Below are 23,330 nucleotides of genomic sequence, written 5' to 3' on the forward strand. Positions count from 1 at the left end.
CCCCATATGGGCTGTCAGTTGTAGTGGCAGTCATTGTGTGAATACGTTTTTTGTCACTGTGACCTTGACCTTTGACTTAATGTAAGTTATAATCCGGAAACCATTATACTATTTCGAGTCACTGTGACCTTGACCTTTGACCTAGTGACCTGAAAATCAATAGGGGTCATCTGCCAGTCATGATCAATGTACCTATGAAGTTTCATGATCCTAAGCGTAAGCATTCTTGAGTTATCATCCGGAAACCATTTTACTATTTCGGGTCACCGTGACCTTGACCTTTGACCTAGTGACCTCAAAATCAATAGGGGTCTTCTGCGAGTCATGATCAATGTACCTATGAAGTTTCATGATCCTAGGTCCAAGCGTTCTTGAGTTATCATCTGACAACCACCTGGTGGACGGACCGACAGACCGACATACCGACAGACCGACATACCGACATGAGCAAAGCAATGTACCCCCTCTTCTTCGAAGGGGGGCATAATAACAAAGAAAAGTTTGGTGAGCATTGCAGGCACCAAATAGGTTTACTTGCAAATCAGTATCAAACATATTGCTTTTTTGACCAAATGTTTGAAATCGGTGATAAGCCATCAAACATAGAAATTGTCATAACTTCGTCAATATTAGGAATCCAATGCTCATATTTAGAATTGATATTGTCAGATAATGCACTTTAGCTAAGCAGAATTATTTTAACCAGATGGTTCAAAACTTCCTTCTCCCGTATATTCTGAAAGTCTAAAAATGTTTAAGACAGTAGTTGAATGCTCGACTTGTACAGCTCGAAACACGCGGATATCATAATGATAATCAAGTGAAAATAATAAACTTCCAGATATTGTAATAATTTAAAGATATATACATCAACATTTACATCATTTAAAATATTCACAGCACAGTACCCGATTCATGTTTAAAAAAAACAAAAACTTAACAATAAAATGGTTTATGGCAAAATTTTGGCATTGATATGCATCCTTTAAAAATTATTGATCTCTCATAAACATATTTATGTGTTCACTTGCCTTCACTGGTAACTAAATAATGTTTAAAACACCAAGATGTTTACTGCCAAATAAGGGTATGCAGATGTTAAATTATTCTCTATAAATATTCAGCATAAAAAATATCTTTCAGTAGTTTTCTGTATACACAAACTACCAGCTGTCCTATGTTTGTATACCGTAACTATGTAACTGTAATAATACTTTACATGCACCACATAAGAACTTCAATGGATTTGACGAGAAAGCTGCTGGTCTTCATAATTTATCTCTCACTACACATGTCTCATATTTTTAGTTAAGAGAAAGACACCAGACATGTTCCCTTTACACAAGACATGTTCCCTTGACACCAAACATGTTCACTTGAAGCACTTCTCCCTGATTGAGGTATGTATGAGATCCCTGCGTAGCCCCACAGGGTGCTGACCACCTCGATTCCAGATGCACAGCTCCGCCCCACAGGGGCCTGACCAAGCCTTGTTCAGTCTTCAACTATGACCCTGGTTTATCCCTCGAAGCCATGTACACTGTCTTCATACCCGAGATCTTTACAGAACCTGCAAATACACAAAGTGTTCACGGAGAACATAGAGAAGGCTGCCACATTGTAAATTAATAAAACACGTTATTTGTATGGTCTGAACTTTACTTCAATTTTAGAACAAAATTATTGATAATGTGTCTGATGTGTTTCGTTACTAAATACTACTAAACCTGTTTAAAACTTGAATTGTAGTAAATTGTCATGAACAAAAGAATGGGGAGTGTATTTGGATCTCTTAGGCATTAGTGGGTAAATAAAAGAACTACTTACAGCAGACATCACAAGAAAACTACAATTATTCATGATATGAAGACACTCCACAGAACTACACTAACAGTACACACATCACAAGACAACAACACTTACTGTATCACAGACTTGGTGAAAGGTGATGGGCCACACACTGCTATGAGCATGCGCTCTGTGTTGGATGTTGAAGGCAGGAAGTCCTGAACCATCTCCTTGGTAACACGGCCCTGCAGTCCGGACCAATCAGAATGGGGCTCAGAGAGGCAATTCACGTAAGAGAACCTGCAGGTATAAACAGAAGTTAATGTTAGAACTCATAATTCAGAGGGGGGAAGGGGGATCACTTCTTAAATATGGTAAAGGCCTTCTAACTCAAGGCTATCAAACACAATGCCCCCTATTGTGCCGCTCGCTTTGAAATAAAAGTTCAATATATCATTTTGCAAGTTTAGAAATTATCTCCCTTTTAAAGCTTATTACTTCCCTTGGATTGTATTTGTTTTACTTTTGACCTTGACCTTTCACCACTCAAAATGTGCAGCTCCTCGAGATACACATGCATGCCAAATATTAAGTTGCTATCTTCAATATTGCAAAAGTTATGGCCAATGTTAAAGTTTTCTGACGGACTGACAGACGGACAGACAGACAGTTCAAATGCTATATGCCACCCTACCGGGGGCATTAAAATAACAAGTGGAATAAAGACCAACATCACTAAAAGGCCTTTCAAAGAAGGCATGATTACTATGGGCAATTTCATTCAGTCAACCCCAAAATAATAACTAGGTATCTGCTATCTATTTACTCGGGTAGGTTTAATTATATTTCTACCTCTGCAACAATGAACTTGGCTACTAAGGGTTCCTCCCTTATAACCTAACCAGAGTGCCAATATGCAGGTGTACCTGTATAATACCCCAAGTTAAAGGGTGTCGGATGGGGAGTCAAATAAAGACTTTAAGTAATGCTAAACCTAGATGGAACAGCCGTGTATCTGACTAATGATTGGTTAAAGCCAAAGAAAAGCCATATGTATCTGACCTGTGATTGGTTAAGTCAGGGAATCCAGCTGTTCGTCCACAGGATGGAACTGCCATTTGTATCTCACCTTTTATTGGCCAGTGCAAGGGAATCCAGCTGTTCCTTCCAAAGGATGTCCTCCAGCGTCTTGTTGAAAAATAGCAGCTTCACTGTGCTGTAAAAAGACCCAGAAGCATAAACTCTAAAGTTGCATGTCCCCAAACTACTGCTCTAAGTTATTTCATTCATACTATGAATGTCTCCACCAAGAGTAACGATTAAAAACATAAATTCTTACAGTATATGAATAGTACAGTCATATTACAGTCATAATAACTGTTGGTGAGCCATTTTTAGAATTTTGATTTAAAGGATGAATCTTTTAAACAAAAATGTAATGTCAGCAAAAAGTGTCATCCTTGATTAGCATGTACAGATTATAATCCGAGACAAAACTTTATGCACATGCATTAAGCCCAGTTTTCCTAGAATGCGGCTAATATTATCTTAAATACATATCATTTTCAAAAGTTTTAACTAGTAAATGTTGCTAGCAAGTTTACCATTTTGTAAGATATTGGATTTTGCAGAGAATATCATCCCTTACCGTTCTCTGGTGGTGTCCTCTATCAGTGCCTTACCGTTCTCTGGTGGTGTCCTCTATCCCTTACCGTTCTCTGGTGGTGTCCTCTATCAGTGCCTTACTGTTCTCTGGTGGTGTCCTCTACCAGTGCCTTACCGTTCTCTGGTGGTGTCCTCTATCAGTGCCTTACCATTCTCTGGTGGTGTCCTCTATCAGTGCCTTAGCGTTCTCTGGTGGTGTCCTTTATCAGTGCCTTACCGTTCTCTGGTGGTGTCCTCTATCAGTGCCTTACCGTTCTCTGGTGGTGTCCTCTATCATCCCTTACTGTTCTCTGGTGGTGTCCTCTATCAGTGCCTTACCGTTCTCTGGTGGTGCCCTCTATCAGTGCCTTACCGTTCTCTGGTGGTGTCCTCTATCAGTGCCTTACCGTTCTCTGGTGGTGTCCTCTATCAGTGCCTTACCGTTCTCTGGTGGTGTCCTCTATCAGTGCCTTACCGTTCTCTGGTGGTGTCCTCTATCATCCCTTACTGTTCTCTGGTGGTGTCCTCTATCAGTGCCTTACCGTTCTCTGGTGGTGTCCTCTATCAGTGCCTTACCGTTCTCTGGTGGTGTCCTCTATCAGTGCAGTGTAGATGAGTCTCACCATAGGGGTGAACCCTGTCCCTGCAGCAAACATGACCAGAGTACCACAATGCTGGTGGTCCCGCCACGTGAAGTCTCCATCAAAACTGCTCACTGGGAGCACATCACCTTGAATAATAGCCAGACATGGCACTGAGGCTGGGGGGGGGGGCATTATTTATCAAGCACATCGACAGGCACACATAGTACATACCTAATACATTTACATGCATGCTGTTAAAAGGTTTAAGTTTAATTATATGTACCGGTAGGTTTGAATGAATCCAACTTAAATGATTTTTTAAAGGTGTTTTGGGTTTATAGTCTGATATTGAATCACTTTAATTCCCCCTACCCCCTCTAACCAAGGCTATTGTCAAGCAATATGGTCCCCTACCGGCTCCACCATTGTCAGAAATTCCACCATTTTCAGAATTTTATATTTTTGTTGTTGCCATAGCAACCACAATTTTTGACTTAGGAACAAAATGAAATGACGTGCATAATGTCCATATTGCCATCTATCCATATTGCAAGTTTCATGAAAAAATATTAAGAACTTTTTAAGTGTGACAGACAGACTCACAGACAAACTCACAGAGCTCAAACCATAAGTCCCCTCTGATGAAACCGGTAGGGGACAATAATTGGGTTAAAAGTCAACCATGGCACAGATTTATTGACCTAACAAGTACCCACTTATCATTTGAGTCGTGTTGACGTGTTCTGAGAAAACTGGGCATAATGCATGTGCGTAAAGTGTCGTCCCAGATTAGCCTGTGCAATCTGCACGGGCAAATCAGGGACGACGCTTTCCGCTTTTATGACATTTGTCATTTAAATGAAGTCTCTTCTTCGCAAAAATCCAATTAATGCAGAATGTTTTGTCCCTGATTAGCCTGTGCAGACTGCACAGGCTAATCTGGGACGACACTTTACGCACATGCATTATGCCCAGTTTTCTCAGAATGCAACTCATTTATACCTGGTTTGAGTGCCCCTATCCAGGGTGTGAGAGTTCCCTGTGTATAGATCTTCACCATGAGGTAGAAGGTGGTACCCTGCTGCTGGCGGGGGTCCTGGGCGTCTGGGGACAGGGAGGGCAGCACCGCAGTGTAGCTACGGGCCACATCCATACCTACAAACATACACCCCAGTGTAGCTACGGGCCACATCCATAGCTGCAAACACACACCACAGTGTAGCTACGGGCCACATCCATATCTACAAACATACACCGCATTGTAGCTACGGGCCACATCCATACCTGCAAACAAACACCACAGTGTAGCTACCGGCCACATCCATATCTACAAACATACACCACAGTGTAGCTACGGGCCACATCCATACCTGCAAACACACACCACAGTGTAGCTACGGGCCACATCCATACCTGCAAACACACACCACAGTGTAGCTACAGGCCACATCCATATCTACAAACATACACCACAGTGTAGCTACGGGCCACATCCATACCTGCAAACACACACCACAGTGTAAGCTACGGGACACATCCATATCTACACACATACACCGCAGTTTAGCTACGGGCCACATCCATATCTACAAACATACACCGCAGTGTAGCTATGGGCCACAGCCATATCTACAAACATACACCGCAGTGTAGCTACGGGCCACATCAATATCTACAAACATACACCGCAGTGTAAGCTACGGGCCACATCAATATATACAAACATACACCACAGTGTAGCTACGGGCCACATCCATATCTACAATAGAGCTGCAACGATTCACCAACAGCTCGATTCGATTCGATTTCGATTTCAGACACTCCGATACCGATTTTTCGATTCGATTCATCTTCAAACCTAGTTTTATCATATATTCACTCTTATGCCTAAAAATTAACATTTCTGTTCAAATGTAATTTCAATAAAACACAAAAAAAACAATAGCAAATTAGGACTCAATTTTAATATAAAAACTTCTGATTAGAAGATTGTGTTGATTACACAATAATATAAAAAAAAATATCAGAAGAACGTAATTGGAATCAGTTGAATGGTAGTATTATCACTATTATACTTTTACCCAAAACCGCTATAAGCATGTCTACAATTGTGCCATGACAGCATCACCTGTTACCTGTTACCTGAAGGACAAATCACATTCTCTAATTAACTTAACAAAACTCCAACAGAAATATAACAACTTTTCTGGCGAATTGAGTAGTTTCACTTGTGCGACCTCTTAGTCTTAGTCTTGCTAAACCAACGTTATATTTGCGTTTGACGTATTGCATTAGATTAGTGGTTGAGCCGGACTTAGCGTACGCCACATCCGTGAAGCACAGTTTACACTTTGCTTTATCGGTAGGGCTACCATTCCGAAACCCAAAATACTGCCACACTTTTGATTTTAGCTTCTTAGGCGCATCTGATAATTTCAATTTGTCGGCAACAACTTGTTCAGCCATTTTGACGCTTTTTCCGAAAGTAGACCGTAACGGGCTTATTGATTGGATGACTAAAATAATAAGCAACCAATCGCGCGCGTCGTAATTACAGGTAAAGATAAAACCTACACCTTCCTGTATCAATAGGCAGAATACAGCGCGCTTTATGTATCTATGTATATATATGTATATATGTTAAAGTATTGAAGCGAATTTGGTAGGTTTGGTATCGTAATCGAATCGAAGCATTTCGAATCGATTTTCGATGAATCGGATCGAATCGTTGCAGCTCTAATCTAAAAACATACACCACAGTGTAGCTACGGGCCACATTCATACTTGCAAACACACACCACAGTGTAGCTACAGGCCACATCCATATCTGCAAAACACACCACAGTGTAGCTACTGGACACACCCATACCTGCAAACATACACCACAGTGTAGCTACGGGCCACATCCATATCTACAAACATACACCACAGTGTAGCTACGGGCCACATCCATATCTACAAACATACATCACAGTGTAGCTACGGGCCACACCCATATCTACAAACATACATCACAGTGTAGCTACGGGCCACATCCATATCTACAAACATACAGGCATGTCTTTATCATCAAGGATTCTCTTTGTATATCTTATGGAAGCTTTTTTTGGAAGACAAAAACAGTTATTCTTAGGTTCTTTTTTCACGATAAAGATACTTAACTTCATAATTTTTTACATTTAAAGATAATAAAAGATCATTAAATAATAGTCATAATTTTTTAATATACATTGTCTTAAAAAGGTTCAGAATATAACCCCTTAACCTTGAGTATATTAGCTTGAGTCCATGGCATGAAAAGATGACTCACAACCTTCTTTTATGTTAATTTATCCACAATAAATATATTTTTTTTTTAACTTTCAAGCTTAACATTTTGCTTAACAAAACCGAAGGTTTTATATTCCAAAATTAATATTATTTTACATGTCTTTCACTTTGTGTTTCATCTACCTTGCACATTGTGCCGTACATGTACATGTCTGCCTATGGGAACACACATCCTCACCCCCCTGGGCAGACTGAGCGTGTACAGATTCGTATCCCTGGTAACCGACATCACTGACTCCACCGTGCAGTCACGATACACAGGGGCTGCAAACAAGGGCACATTGGTTGTTAAAATGGTTATTATGACTTAGACTATCACTTTCAATTGATGCGCGCGTTGGAAATCTGGGCTTACTTCATATTTGTAAAGTGGTAAAGTGTCCCCGCAGACTAGCCTGCACAGTCAGCACAGGCTTATCAGGAACTACACTTTCCACCTAAACTGGATTTTGGTTTTTATCCTGTCACATGCCTTTAAATAAGCCTGATAACCAAGTAACCTAATAACCCAAAAGTTATTAGGCTAGTTGACCACATGACCTCGAATATCTGTCAGTCGCTCTGTTTTACTGTGAAATGACGTAATTTTTTGACGAAATGACGTCATTATACCAGCAAAATTCTCCAGTTAAACTCTTTTACAATGTAAATGAACGGTGACAAAAGGCATAAAACAAAAAGAAAAATTTGTTGGATTCGGTGTAATGACATGATAAATAGAATAATAGAAAAATATCTGGCTGGTTGGAGGATCACCCAATAAATTCCTCTGACTTACCCGCTAACCATTCTCCATCCACGTCACCAACCTATTTTTCTCTATATAAGAGACGTCCTTTAAACCCAAACTTCTATAAAACCATAAAATGTTATCCCACATGCATTAAGCCCTGTTTTCCCAAGAGAAAGGCTCATTTATGTCTCAAGAAATTCCTGGATTTCTCTCCTTTTGTGAAACACCTAATCAGCAAGTTTTTAATGCCGCTATTTCTGGCTTTGTTCCAGTGATGTATATTTCTGACCAATTAAAAATTTAGGTCACATCGTTAGAAAGTTAGAACATTTAAGGTAATAACTTATTGGCTCCAAAGGGCTGACTTTGCTGGGCATTTTCTGCCCCTTCTTTACACATAAAATTGTACTAAATATGTTCTAACAATAACTTTGATATTTAAAGATCAAGCACAACCATTTTATCATCTTGAACAACAAATGTCTTCTATATGGGTTGATAAAATCAGGAAAATCAAATGTCAACATATTGTTGATCATTCTACAAAATTATCTGAAATAATATGATTCAGAGGGTTCTCTTGTTAAAACATGTTTTTGAGAGGATTTTGCAATCAAAACACTCGAGAACAAAAACATGGAACTTATCTGATAAAGTATCTGATATAGAAAGTAGATATTACAGTTTTACAGTAGCACGCGACTATGTGGGGACCACTGCTCTGGGAATACTGGGCTTAGTACATGTGCATAAAGTATTTCCCAGATTAACCTTTGAAGTCTGTAGTCTAATCAGGGACGACACTTTATGCCTAGAGTAGGGTAATCTGGAATGACACTTAACGCACGCATAAAGCCCAGTTTTCCAATAACAAGGCTCTGGGTGGTAATCCAGGAAGGGGAACTCCAGCCTACCCCAGTCTGTCTGTTCCAGGTAGGTGTTGTGTCCCTCCCGTGTTTGTGACTTACCCCAGTCTTTCTGTGCCAGGTAGGTGTTGTGTCCCTCCCGTGTTTGTGACTTACCCCAGTCTTTCTGGGCCAGGTAGGTGTTGTGTTCCTCTCGTGTTTGTGACTTACCCCAGTCTTTCTGTGCCAGGTAGGTGTTGTGAAACTCCCGTGTTTGTGACTTACCCCAGTCTTTCTGTGCCAGGTAGGTGTTGTGTCCCTCCCGTGTTTGTGACTTACCCCAGTCTTTCTGGGCCAGGTAGGTGTTGTGTCCCTCCCGTGTTTGTGACTTACCCAAGTCTTTCTGTGCCAGGTAGGTGTTGTGTCCCTCCCGTGTTTGTGACTTACCCCAGTCTTTTTGTGCCAGGTAGGTGTTGTGTCCCTTCCGTGTTTGTGACTTACCCCAGTCTTTCTGTGCCAGGTAGGTGTTGTGTCCCTCCCGTGTTTGTGACTTACTCCAGTCTTTCTGTGCCAGGTAGGTGTTGTGTCCCTCCCGTGTTTGTGACTTACCCCAGTCTTTCTGTGCCAGGTAGGTGTTGTGTCCCTCCCGTGTTTGTGACTTACCCCAGTCTTTCTGGGCCAGGTAGGTGTTGTGTCCGTCCGCGTGTTTGCCTATACAGGACCACTGAACGTCTGGCTGAGACTTGCCCAGTACCAGCTCCACCTTGCCACTGTCACTGGATACCAGCACTGAAACATGGTGTCACACACATTTTGGGCAATTAATTAACCCAATACCACATACCGGTAGATACGTATTTTGACGCATTTGTAGTCCCTTAGAAATTTCAATTTAATTAAAGACCTTTCTTACTCGATTCAAATTTTAAAGACTGCATTTCAAACACCTAGATACTGGTGAGCAGCAAACAGCATAAAACCTGAACAGACTGCGAGTAACTCGCAGGCTGTTCTGGTTTTATGCCGTTTGTACATAGCCTAACAGTCTGCACAGGCTAATCAGGGGTGACACTTTCTGCTTTAATGGTATATTCATTATTTCATTCAAAGAAAGTCTCTTCTTAGCTAAATCCAGTTAAGGCGGAAAATGTCGTCAGAGATTAGACTTCGCTGACTGTACAGGCTAATCTGGGACATCAACTTACAGACATGCATTAAGCCCTGTTTTCCAGATTGCAGCTCCCTTACATTATCCATCAGCTCAACACTATCTTGATTGCATGTCTATGAATACAAAGTTGTCAAGGTTGAGTTAGTCTTTTTTGTTTTTCATAAAATCAACCATGTCAATTTTTATTTGACTCTTAAATAATATATTCCTTTTTTTCATTGTATTGTATGAAATTCAAGAACTGCTTAACTTAAGAATTTTTGCAAACTTATATGATGGAAAAACATGAACACCCTTGCTGTTTGTTAGACTTACAGTTATACTCTTCATTTACATCTTTTTCCAAATCTGAAAAAACAAACACAAAGATTACATTTTTTTTCGCATTCTTAAAAAGTCTTTTTGAAATATTTAAATCAAATCAAACATTTTTTATACATGTATACAAGGAGGTTGGTAGGAAAATACAATAAAATTTTAAACGTAACAACATTTACCAAGTGCCAACCAGTTATTAGCTTGTAGTGTTGTTATTTTAAAACCTAGTTAATTATTTTTAGCCCCATATATTAAAATGTTTGTTGGAGAGATAAAAGTGGTATTTAACCCTGGAAAAACAAAATGAGATAGAATAGTGCACTAATGTCTTCTGCCTGAAAGACATAGGTAACAATACATTTTATTCAATTTGTTATCCAATTATTTAGTGAACATAGTATTGAAGAGTTCTTACTGATATGCACTGTGTATATTGAGCTCTTCACACACAGGATCATGTAGAGTGCTCTGCCTTGCAGGCTAACCTCCACCATATCTGTAGTGATGTGTGGCCACTTGGTGAACACGACCACAGACACAGTCTGGCCACTTTGGAACCAGTCAAACCTGCAACATGGCTAGAATGGTTAATTGGCATGTGCGTAAAGTATCTTCCCAAATTAGCCTGTGCAGTCCACACAGGCTAATCCGGGATGACACTTTCCCTTTTCATAGTTAATTTTGTTTAAAGAGTTGGCAAAAAAACAAACAAGAGACGTGTTTGTTAAAACACAATAACCCAAAAGGCACTTTGAAGCCGCACAGCAGCTACTTTAGAGAAAATTCCTGAGTCAAAGGCCCATAAATTTTTCATCAATCAATGGACCAGAACGAAACTCGAACTTGATCATTAAGTCATGCAGGTAGAATGACACTCCAAAAATCAGGTCGATAGCAGCAAACATTAAGGAAAAAGTCTGGAAAACTGTTATTCTAAAGAAATTTTCTAAGTTCAGGGCAAATAGCTTCGCCAAAAATCAATGGACCGGAATGAAACTCAAACTTTACCTGTAAATCATGCAGGTTGACTCACACCAAACTGGTGTATATATAATATATATGTAGTTGAAAAACTGGGCTAAATGAATCTGCATCCTGATGAGTCTACAGCAAATTTATGACTTCATTGAAAACAAGGACCAAAAGCCTTAAGGCGAACATCTGAGACTCAAACCAAGTGCACTGTTTTGAGCGGCTTTTAAGATGTTTGTGTTATAGATGTGGCTTCTAACCTTGCTTTCTTACTCAGAATCATTTTGGAACTAGATTGTGATTTCATACGGAGAAATGTTCTGAGAATGTTTCAGAATAATTGGACAAAAAAAGTGACTTCTTAAGTGTTAACAAGCCTCACTTTGGCCATGTAAAGGAACCCCATCGAGCCAGGGCATAAATTACAAAATTTAAGGAAAATAAAACTCTACAACAGGTTGATGTGCTTTTCCATGTAGGCTTAGCTGCAGCATTGCACTTGGTTTTAGTATGTACCAATTATTTTTCTTAAGTTTGTATCTGTGTTACCTGGGAGACTGTACAGCCGGTGTGGCAGGGGCAAGGAATCCTCCTGGAAACATAACACAATGTGAATCTTGGAAAACATGGGCGTGTAACTGTAAAAATATTATTATTTGTGGTACATTAATTTTTGTTGACTTCGTGGTGACTGATCCAGAAATTAACCCTTACAGTGCGGGAACCGAGTTGTGAAGGCCTTTGCAAACAGTTTGGATCCAGATGAGACGCCACAAAACGTGGCGTCTCATCTGGATCCAAACTGTTTGCTATTCTGATAGTATTCTTTGAAAAAAAATCGAAGAAAATGCTAATTTTAGAAATTCAGCAGACGACATTTTTGCAGACGACAAATTTCCCAGCATGCAAAGGGTTAAACACAAACTCATCAGAAGTGACTGACACAAGTTTCTCTTTTTTTGTTATAATAAGTAATCCTTAAATTCTGTGTCCGTGAAAAAGTAGTTTTTGGAAAAACAAAAAACAAACAAGAATGCTAATGTATGTATGCTAACGAATATAAACAGTATCTACATAAGAAGAAAACAAAGTCCTGTAAAGCATGATAAGGATGTTTGAATTTGTGAAATACTTGTGGATCCACAGGTTGCAAACCACCAGTGTAAAAGTTACCATACTATAAGGTTATGCCTTGTTTCAAACATCTTAGAGAAAAGTGGCAAAGAATTCAACTGTTTACAAACAAATTATATTGGTAAACATTTTGTTGAAGTAAGTAAAACAACATATGGCAGATTACTCACCATTTTGAACTGTGTCTTGTTTGGGACCTGCAAATAAACACACGGCATTAGAGGTCCAAAAAATGCAGGTCAAGGGGTAAATATTCATTTAAATACCATAACAGCAATTTGAATATAACAAAGAGATGTGTTTGTCGGAAACACAATGCCCCCTATTGCGTCGCTTTGAAGCAACATATTTGAACTTTGACCTTGAAGGATGACCTTGACCTTAACCTTTCTCCACTCAAAATGTGCAGCTCAATGAGATATGCATGCATGCCAAATATGAAGTTGCTATCTTCAATATTGCAAAATTTGAACTTTGACCTTGAAGGATGACCTTGACCTTTCACCACTCAAAATGTGCAGCTCTATGAAATGCACATGCATGCCAAATATCAAGTTGCTATGTTAAATATTGTAAAAGTTATGACCATTAAAGTTTTCAGTTTTCAGACAGACGGACAGACAGACTGACATACTGATTAACAGTTCAACTGCTATATGCCACCCTACCGGGGGCATAAAAACTGGGCATTAACTAATTGATATTTTAAAAATTAGTTTTCAAAAGTTGCATTTATACTTGGGGTAACACAATGTAAATAAACAGACTTCAACTCTAAGCTAGTTCTGACTTGTCAAGGCACTGAAAAAGGCATATGGTCAAATACAGTGTGTCGCATGTAATTCCACATAAATACACTCTAATTGGTACAACAGCCCACATTCAAAACTGTCTATAGAAACAACGGCTAACAACCACCATAACAAGGTTTACATTCTGTGTAAGGTTATTCATGATTTTGTTGTTGAACATAATTAGAACACATCCTTCATTATTTTATATATAAGACTATAAGTATTGTATAATTAGTACATATCGTTAAAAATAATTAAACAAAATATTTTTATGTAGGTAAATAAATTGAACTTAAACTATGACCTTAGACCATATTGTCCTCAACCAAACTGATATGGGCGTTAGGGTGATGGTTTTCTATTGGGGGTGGTGGCGGTGCTTTGTACTATGATAATGGCGTAGATGGTTTACTGATGGGGAGGGTATGGAGGGTTAGACTACATACTATTGAGTAGAGCCTTCTTGAGCAGGGTGTTCTCCACTTTGAGTCTGCCGACCAGGCACTTCTCCAGCATGGACTCAGCATTCACCCACTTGTGGATCTGAAACAGGCACATCAGACACAGGCACACATGTCACAAGGCACACATAAGCCAGGCCATGTGTAAATTTCAAATTTGTAGTGGGCTCACAGATACAAACTTTTCGCTTATAAAGACCAACTTTTTAAGACCAACAAGCAAATTCATTGATTTGATATTCCCTGGACGAATTTGTGATGTGTGTGTGACAGACCAACATGCCGATGGTTGAAAAACAAAATAACTGTAAAATAACAAAGCGTAGGATTATGGTTATTGAGCATGGAACTTCTCAATGATATCTATTCCACAAAGATGTATGTTGAATGTTGAAATTGTGTAAAGTATCTAAGATATAGCCCTGAAAAATAACATTAGGATCATACAAATACAACAAATGGCAATAACTCTTCAAGATCATAGAAATACAACAAAGGGCACTAACTCTTATTCAAGAGAGTGTAAGGCTAAGGTTCTTAGGCATGGCATTTTTCCCTAATTTATATCTAAACACCCATGAAGTTGCATGTTCAAATCTTATACAGTTTCTGTAAAGTTTGAGACAGACGGACAGACAACGCTTAAACTATAACCCTCGGCCTTTGGCAGGGGATAAAAAAGAGTACTATTCTGCTAAAATGCAGGTCAGAATGATGGGCCTTGGCCATCGACCCATCTTCATGACCCGAAGACTGCATTGCATATGTCCTACCTCATCAAAGAGAGATGTGGCATCCTTCCCTGCCCCTCTCATCATCTCTGGGATACCCCCGGGGTGGAAATCCATGTAGGCAGAAACGTTGTACACCTTCCCTGAAACAGTGGCCTCTCAGTGAACAGAAATAGAAAACAACAGCACCGCATAACTGGTGCCTTGCTCGGCTACAAGTGCAGTTTTGAATAAATGAAGGCATGACAGATTATTATTTATAGAGGTCACAGTGACCTTGACCTTTTACCTAGTGACCCAAAATGGGTGTGGCATGTAGACCTCATCAAGGTGCATCTACATATGAAGTTTCAAGTTGTAGGTGGAAGCACTTTGATTTTAGAGCCGATGTAAAGATTTTAGCACGGCGGACTTCAGATGGGGGACGACGAGCTGGCTATGACAATACCTCAGGTTTTCTCCGAAAACGCCGAGCTAACTAGAAATGAGCCTCGCTCTGGAAAAATGGGGTTTAATGCATGTACGTTAGGTGTCCTCCCAGATAAGCTTGGCTAGGTTTGCACAGGCTAATCAGGGACATCAATTTTTAGCTAAACTGTATTTTGCTAATAAGTGACTTCCTTTAAATGAAAAATACCATAAAAGGGGAAAGTGTTGTCCCTGATTAGCCTGTGTGGACTGCACAGTCCAATCTGGGACAACACTTTACAAACCTGCATTCAGCCCTGTTTTTCCAGTGTGGCTCAAATGTGACCATAGTACACCAACATCCCACTTTTAGGGGCTGGTCTGACACACTCAGAAGGACACATGGACAGGGATAGAGAGAATACTATTTTATAGTTTTTAATACACATGAGTTTATTCAGCGAGGCTAAAACAAACTTAACAACACGTGGCTCAGGTTTTTGTTAGTATTTTATTTCACCAATCATTTTCACATTTTTTCTACCTTTATTTAGAACTTGAAAAAAGAAAATGGCTGAAAACAACACTAAAACAACATATGACATAATGAAACAAACAAATGACATTGCTACACTACGGGACCCGTGTTTTTCGCAGCGATTCTCGCATCACCGCGATCGATGCAATGTGACAAATCGTGGTGATTCCTAGCAACAAGAAAATTTGGGTGATGTCTCATATTCCATGGTGACCGTCGCGCTATGTATCTTGCTGTACGGCAATCAGCGCAAATCACCGTGAACCGCTGTGATTCACCTTTTTTCGCGATGAAAAGAAGTCGGCAACATGGGAATCTGAAATATGCATTCCGCCAACTAGGAAACATTGTAAATAACCGAAATAATAAATATTTGGACCATTGGGAATTGGCAAAAAATGACTCCGCAAACTGGAAATCTGAAATTCGGCAATCCGATACAAAGATGGCGACAATCACAGCTTCATTGCTTTATCCGTCTGTTTAACCAATTTTAATCGCTTAGAGGTCAAACCACCTTCGACAGCTTTTTGGTGTTGATCTGTTGTGTAATTTCAATAAAGGTGTGATCAACTCGCGAGTCAGTGTTTATTACATGTATTCCCTATCAGAGCAGCATGTGTAAGAAAAAAAAAAGAAAAAAAAACAGACAATTATTTACATGCTAACGCAGTGTAACTGTTAACAAATATTCACGTTCATTTTTACCCGTTAGCAGTAAGTCCCTGGGAAGCAAGTTTTTTACATACTGCGTATGACCCAATAAAACATTTTTTTTAATATGATCATGTTGCATTCAATCTAAATTAAAATTCACTCATCCAATGAAAGCTGTGTCCCATAATGCACTGTACTCTTTACACTTCTGAAAAATGGCGTAGGCATATGTTGTGTTTATGAAATTCCTAAACATATTTGTCGTTATAAATGTTTAAGATTATTATTTTCGTAAGTGATGTTGTAATTATGTTGGATTATCAGATAATTGTTCACATTAGAAAAGCAGTATGTATACAGATATCGATATGATTCGGATTAATTGGCAAAACACCGATGTGACCGATTTCCACTGTAATCAAGGTGAATCGCGGTGAATCTCTGCAAATCACCACAAAATTGCGAAGAATCCACGCAAAGATTATCTTGCTCTCGCGCGACGGCGATGTGACGAATCACGTGAAATCTCGGTGATTTTCCACTAAAAAATCAAACTGTCCACCGTGACCCCGCGGATAAGGCAAAAATCATGGGTCGCGTAGTGTACCTGTTATATTGTGCATGTTTGCTGTATCAACAGTGTTGAATACATCAAAATTTATCATTAGGCATATGATCTCGCGAATCTGGGAATTATGACAGGGTAAAACACACATTGTCCCTTCAAAATTCTGTGACAAAACTAATACTTCTCTACCCACCCCTGAGTGCTATCCAGCAGTCCTTCTCCGTGTTGTGTTTCTGGAGCTCCTCAGTAGACACTTCCAACTTGCGACCCCCGACCCCGGTCAGGTCTTTACCACTGTTGCTGAGCCTGATCCAGTCCATCAATGAGTGACCAGGGGTCAGCTGGACCTGGAAAATGACCACATGAGCCTCACTATGGGAAATAATGTTTAATGCATTTGTTTTAAATGTTGTCCCCAATTAGCCTGTGCAGTTAGGAACCAAACTTTCCACCTAGATTGGATTTTGTTTAGAAGGGACTACCTTTACACAAACATTTCAAGAGGAGAAAGAGTTGTCTCTGATTGCAGACTGCACAGGCTAATCTTAACCCTTTCAGTGCGGGAACCAAATTTTAAAAGCCTTTGCAAACAGTTTGGATCCAGATGAGACGCCACAAAACGTGGCGTCTCATCAGGATCCCAACTGTTTGCTATTCTGATAGTATTCTTTGAAAAAAATCGAAGAAAATGCTAATTTTAGAACTTCAGCAGACGACAATTTAGCAGACGACAAATTTCCCAGCATGCAAAGGGTTAATTGAAACTTAAAGCACATGCATTAATACTGTTTTCCCAGAGCAAGGGTCATATGTGAGTGAACAGTATTACTATGGAACATTATTCTTCTGCTTATTCACAGAATTTTAATCTCAAGGCACACGTTGTCTCAACATGGTGATTATTTATGGGCAAATTATTCTACACTTGCCTGATAAATGATGAAAGTTGCATATCAAATAATGTCTGAAATCTGTATGTATGCAATGGAGGTTTGTACAGACTGACTGACAAGTGCAATGCTCACTGTCTATGATTTTATATGGGCATAAAAAGAAAAACTTAAAACAAACAAGAGGGCCTGAAAGGCCCAAAGTCGCTCACCTGAGATAACAAGATATTATTGGGATAAGATAATGTTATTATATTAAATCTTCTGACTAAGTTTCACTAAGATCGGAAAATAAATGTGGCCTCTAGAGTGTTAACAAGGTTTTACTATAGCCATATAAGGAAAAATGCCCCGCCCCCTGGCAGCCATGTTTTTCAACCAACCGGCATCATTTTTGAACTCGTCCAAGATATTATCGGGATGAATCTTCTTCTTCTTCTTTTATAATAATGGCTATGTTTAATACTGATACATTATGGCCATGCGTGGGGGGTTAAAAAAAATAGATTGATAGGTTTCCTGAGTTACTCAATCAACTCAAGAAAATCCTATCAACAGTGATAAAAAAAAGGTGCAAAATCTAACACCTTAAGCACTTAAGACTTAAATATATACATATACAACTGTGCATGTGGTGAGAATATTAGTCGAGTTAAAAACAGGATAAAAGCAGAATCATGTGATCTAAGGAAGGAACACTGATGTAGACAGCACTGATTTAAATCCAGGGATCGTATCAGCGCTGACTACATAAGATGGAAGTGTGTTCCATTGTACAACTGTTCTTGGAAAGAAAGAAAATTTGTGGTAATCAGCTGTACTTGGTGGTATTTGGTATGCCATGTGATGGTGATGGCGTGAGTGTCTAATGTATGGAGTGAGATAGTGAAGGGGATTGACATCAACATCAGATTATATACTATTTTATAGAAACAAAATGAGTCTAGCTTGTTGTCTTCTTGATTGCAAGGTATTCCAATTCAAATCCTTAATTATATTTGTGACTGGCCCAGTGTCTTGCTGTAATTATTCGTTACATCATTTTCGAACTCGTCCAAGATATTATTGGGATGAATCTTCTGACCAAGTTTTATGAGGATCGGACAATAAATGTGGCCTCTGGAGTGTTAACAATATTTTACTATAGCCATATAGCCATATAAGGAAAATTCCCCGCCCCTTGGCAGCCATGTTTTTCAAGCAAACGTCACCATTTTCGAACTCATCCAAGATATCATTGAAACCAATCTTCTGACAAAATTTCATGAAGATTGGACAGTAAATGTGGCCTCTAGAGAGTGAACAAGGCAAATGTTGACGTCGCACAACGGACGACGGACAACGGACGACGGACAAAAGGCGATCACAAAAGCTCACCATGAGCACGTTGTGCTCAGGTGAGCTAAAAACAAAAGACATGAATATTGATAAATATTTACTCATTACAAATACTGTTTATTGGGTTATAAATAAATAATAAGTGCAATAAGATGCAATAATAAATGCCATGTGACCTTTTTGTATTGTAATAGGGAAGGCACTATCCTAGATCTGGGTGCAAGCCTGGTAACCTTCTTGCTACATATAAGTCAAAGATTATGTGACCCCTGGGGTGTTGCCAGTTTTGACACCAGGGCACGATTTAAACAATTTGTAAATGTAGGACTACCAGACAATATTACATACCAAATATTTAGTGATTTTTTAGTTTTTTATTCTATTTAAATATCTTAGTATATGTAACTGTTGGGGTATGGTAAGTTTAAAGCCCAAACGTATGACTTGAACCAACTTTGTACCGGACCTTGATCTGATGTTTCGTACCAAATAATAAAGATCTGAGACTTGTGCTTTAAGAGGAAATTTCTTATTTTACTATAGTACATGTACTTAAGTTATTTACGATATATTACAATATAAATCAAGTGACCCATTGTTGGTGGCCAGTTAACCCAAGGGGATTGTTTGATAAAATCTTTGTACAAGATCACAATGCAATATAACACAACAAATACAGTGATTTTTATATTCAAACTTAGGAACAGTATTTGGCCCCATGATTCCTAATTGGAAAAAAAAAGAATGTATTTTTCCCAAGTTTGACCTAAAAATTCCCAATTGAAAGTTTCCGACAACAAAAAAAATCTTTTATCTTAAATCTCAATATTTAGTACCCATCCAGCTCTATAAGTTAACCCTTCGTCATTTTTTATTGAAAAAACTTTTATTCTTAATTTTAAAGCATTTGTTAGCAAAACAACACTATTTTCTCAATTTTAGTCAATACGCTGCCATTTTCCCAATCCAAATGGACCTTAGCCCCATTTCCAAAATGGTGAAAACACACACTGAAATATTTCACCCATGATGTGGTTTCAGAATAGAAAATATGTTTTTTTAAGTTTATTACAACACAAGTCTTTAACAAGGGTGCGAAACTGTCACAAGATACGCCCGTTTGAAGGTTTTGGACAACTTGATAACTTTACCATGACCAATATTTGAACTTGACCTACATATCATCTAGACACAACTTCTGACCAATTTGGTGAAGATCAGATGCAAACTACTTCAATTAGAGAGCATACACCATGCTAAATGCTTGAAATGCACTAAGTGACCTCATGACCTAGTTTTTGACCCGGCATGACCCATATGTGAGCTTGACCTAGATATTGTCTAGACACAACTTCTACCAGATTTGGTGAAGATCGGATGAAAACTACTTCAATTAGAGAGCGGACACCATGCTAAATGCTTGAAATGCACTAAATATTCCTGTAACCAACTTTTTGACCCAGCATGACCCATATTCGAACTTGACCTAGATATTTTCTAGATACAACTTCTGACCAAGTTTAGTGATTATCCGATGAAAACTATTTCTATTAGAGAGCGGACACCATGCTAAATGCTTGAAATGCACTAAGTGACCCAGTGACCTAGTTTTTGACCGGGCATGACCCATATTCGAACTTGACCTAGATATTGTCCAGATACAACTTCTGACCAAGTTTGGTAAGATCGGATGAAAACTACTTCAATTAGAGAGCGAACACCATGCTAAATGCTTGAAATGCACTAAGTGACCCTGTGACCTAGTTTTTGACCCGGCATGAACCATATTCAAACTTGACCTAGATATTGTCTAGATAAAACTTCTGACCAAGTTTGGTTAAGATCGGATGAAAACTATTGAATTAGAGAGCAGAAACTGCTGTGGACGCCGCCCGACCACCCACCCCCGCCCGCCCACCCGCCTGCCGCCAAGGTGAAACTATAAAACGTCCAGTTTTTATAAAACAGGTGTACAAAAATCAGGTTACCTCTAGGGCGTGACCAGTTTTCCTAGGCATGATTTGAACAAACTTTGAACAGAACCACTGTCCTACACAACAAACATTTTACCAACGATCCTTGTGGTTCCATAATAGAAGACATTTTAAGTTAATTACAACATAAGTCAATATAATAATATGACTCCTGAGGCATTGCCAGTTTTCACCCCATTGGCAAGATTCTAACAAACTTTGTACATAACTCTACCTGATGTTTTACACTTAATATCAAAGCTCTGGGACTTGAAATTTCAGAGAGAGTCTCTAATAGCTATTTACTATGCAAGTCCACACAGGTTAATCTTGGACAGAACTTTCCATTAACAATGGATTTTTGTTAAGAAGACACTTACATAACACACAAAATTCCATAAAAAAGCGATAAATGTCTTCCCTGATTAGGCTGGCACATTTTATGCACATGCATTAAGCCCCATTATCCAATTTGGTGCACTACAACTTTTGTTAAGAACTTGCTAGTATACAAATGTCATAGACAGACCGACTGTAACATTGATCAGACATAATTAATGTGTCTGGAATTACACTGAGATGGGTGTCTTATAAGATGATTAGATCGGTCTGAAGACATGATTTATTGACACAATTGATTATAGTTGTTGGCAGTTTTTGGAATATTGCATCATTATAATTGTTGCTGCTGGAACAAAAAAAGAATAATTCATCTAATCTAGTAAACTATTCTATATTTGTCGTACATTTCCTTGCACATTGGCCCGTGTTGTTTATGGTGTTTTTTTTTTTTAATTCTTGTAATGAAAAAAGATGCCCCTCATTATACCAGTTTTCAGATAAAAAGCATTGATTTCTGCAAGAAAAATTGTACTTGAGTATTAATGAAGGTAACATTTACCTTGTTCCTGGCACCCTGGGAGCCCACAGATATCCTCTGCTGTGAGCCCATGGCAGGGAAGGCCAGCCCATCTGGTGTGGTGAGGTTGTTCTGACTGCTCATGTCGGGGTCATCCAGCTGACGGTGACTTCAGACTGGTACTGGAATATATACAGACTGGTACTGGAATATATACAGACTGGTACTGGAATATATACAGACTGGTACTGGAATATATACAGAATGGTACTGGAATATACACAGACTGGTACTGGAATATACACAGACTGGTACTGGAATATATACAGACTGGTACTGGAATATACACAGACTGGTACTGGAATATATACAGACTGGTACTGGAAATATATACAGACTGGTACTGGAATATATTCAGACTGGTACTGGAATATACACAGACCTGGTACTGGAATATATACAGACTAGTACTGGAATATATACAGACTAGTAGTGAGACAAACACAGACTGGTACTGGAATATATACAGACTGGTACTGGAATATATACAGACTGGTACTGAAATATATACAGACTGGTACTGGAATATATACAGACTGGTACTGGAATATATACAGACTGGTACTGAGACAAACACAGATTGGTACTGGAATATATACAGACTGGTACTGGAATATATACAGACTGGTACTGGAATATATACAGACTGGTACTGGAATATATACAGACTGGTAGTGAGACAAACACAGACTGGTACTGGAATATATACAAGACTAGTAGTGAGACAACACAGACTGGTACTGGAATATATACAGACTAGTAGTGAGACAAACACAGACTGGTACTGGAATATATACAGACTGGTACTGGAATATATACAGACTAGTAGTGAGACAAACACAGACTGGTACTGGAATATATACAGACTGGTACGGGAATATATACAGACTAGTAGTGAGACAAACACAGACTTGGTACTGGAATATACACAGGACTGGTACTGGAATATATACAGACTAGTAGTGAGACAACACAGACTGGTACTGGGAATATATACAGACTGGTACTGGAATATATACAGACTAGTAGTGAGACAAACACAGACTGGTACTGGAATATACACAGACTGGTACTGGAATATATAAGACTGGTACTGGAATATATACGACTGGTACTGGAATATATACAGACTGGTACTGAAAATACACAGACTGGTACTGGAATATACACAGACTAGTAGTGAGACAAACACAGACTGTACTGGAATATATACAGACTAGTAGTGAGACAAACACAGACTGGTACTGGAATATACACAAACTGGTACTGGAATATATACAGACTAGTAGTGAGACAAACACAGACTGGTACTGGAATATATACAGACTAGTACTGGAATATATACAGACTGGTACTGGAATATATACAGACTAGTAGTGAGACAAACACAGACTGGTACTGGAATATACACAGACTGGTACTGGAATATATACAGAGCTGGTACTGGAATATACAGACTAGTAGTGAGACAAACACAGCCTGGTACTGGAATATATACAGACTGGTACTGGAATATACACAGACTGGTAGTGAG

The 23,330-nt window shown here is 39.0% G+C and overlaps 1 protein-coding gene across 1 annotated transcript; it reads right to left on the reverse strand.

Annotated features, from left to right (window-relative positions):
* Positions 1 to 841: 841 nt before the first annotated feature.
* Positions 842 to 21,886, reverse strand: LOC127851351 (cytochrome b5 reductase 4-like). The gene is made up of 15 exons (XM_052385078.1): positions 21,779 to 21,886; positions 16,870 to 17,023; positions 14,548 to 14,648; positions 13,760 to 13,856; positions 12,690 to 12,716; positions 11,935 to 11,977; positions 10,829 to 10,980; positions 10,411 to 10,443; positions 9,588 to 9,713; positions 7,470 to 7,610; positions 5,019 to 5,171; positions 4,009 to 4,162; positions 2,918 to 3,004; positions 1,924 to 2,088; positions 842 to 1,570 (listed from the first exon to the last, which is right to left on the reverse strand). Exons 1-15 carry the CDS (start codon positions 21,878 to 21,880, stop codon positions 1,519 to 1,521), a joined length of 1,587 nt encoding a protein of 528 aa, XP_052241038.1. The 5' UTR covers positions 21,881 to 21,886; the 3' UTR covers positions 842 to 1,518.
* Positions 21,887 to 23,330: the final 1,444 nt, after the last annotated feature.

This window comes from Dreissena polymorpha, chromosome 11, assembly GCF_020536995.1.
Source record: "Dreissena polymorpha isolate Duluth1 chromosome 11, UMN_Dpol_1.0, whole genome shotgun sequence".
NCBI lineage: Eukaryota > Metazoa > Mollusca > Bivalvia > Myida > Dreissenidae > Dreissena > Dreissena polymorpha.

What these genes read in the sequence shown, in the direction of transcription:
- LOC127851351 (XM_052385078.1), bottom strand. Translation starts at nt 21,880, where the DNA reads ATGAGCAGTCAGAACAACCTCACCACACCAGATGGGCTGGCCTTCCCT. An exon ending in CTGCTGGATAGCACTCAGGG is followed by an intron (nt 14,649 to 16,869) that starts GTGGGTAGAGAA and finishes CCACTGTTTCAG; the next exon opens with GGAAGGTGTACAACGTTTCT. An exon ending in CCACATCTCTCTTTGATGAG is followed by an intron (nt 13,857 to 14,547) that starts GTAGGACATATG and finishes TGCCTGTTTCAG; the next exon opens with ATCCACAAGTGGGTGAATGC.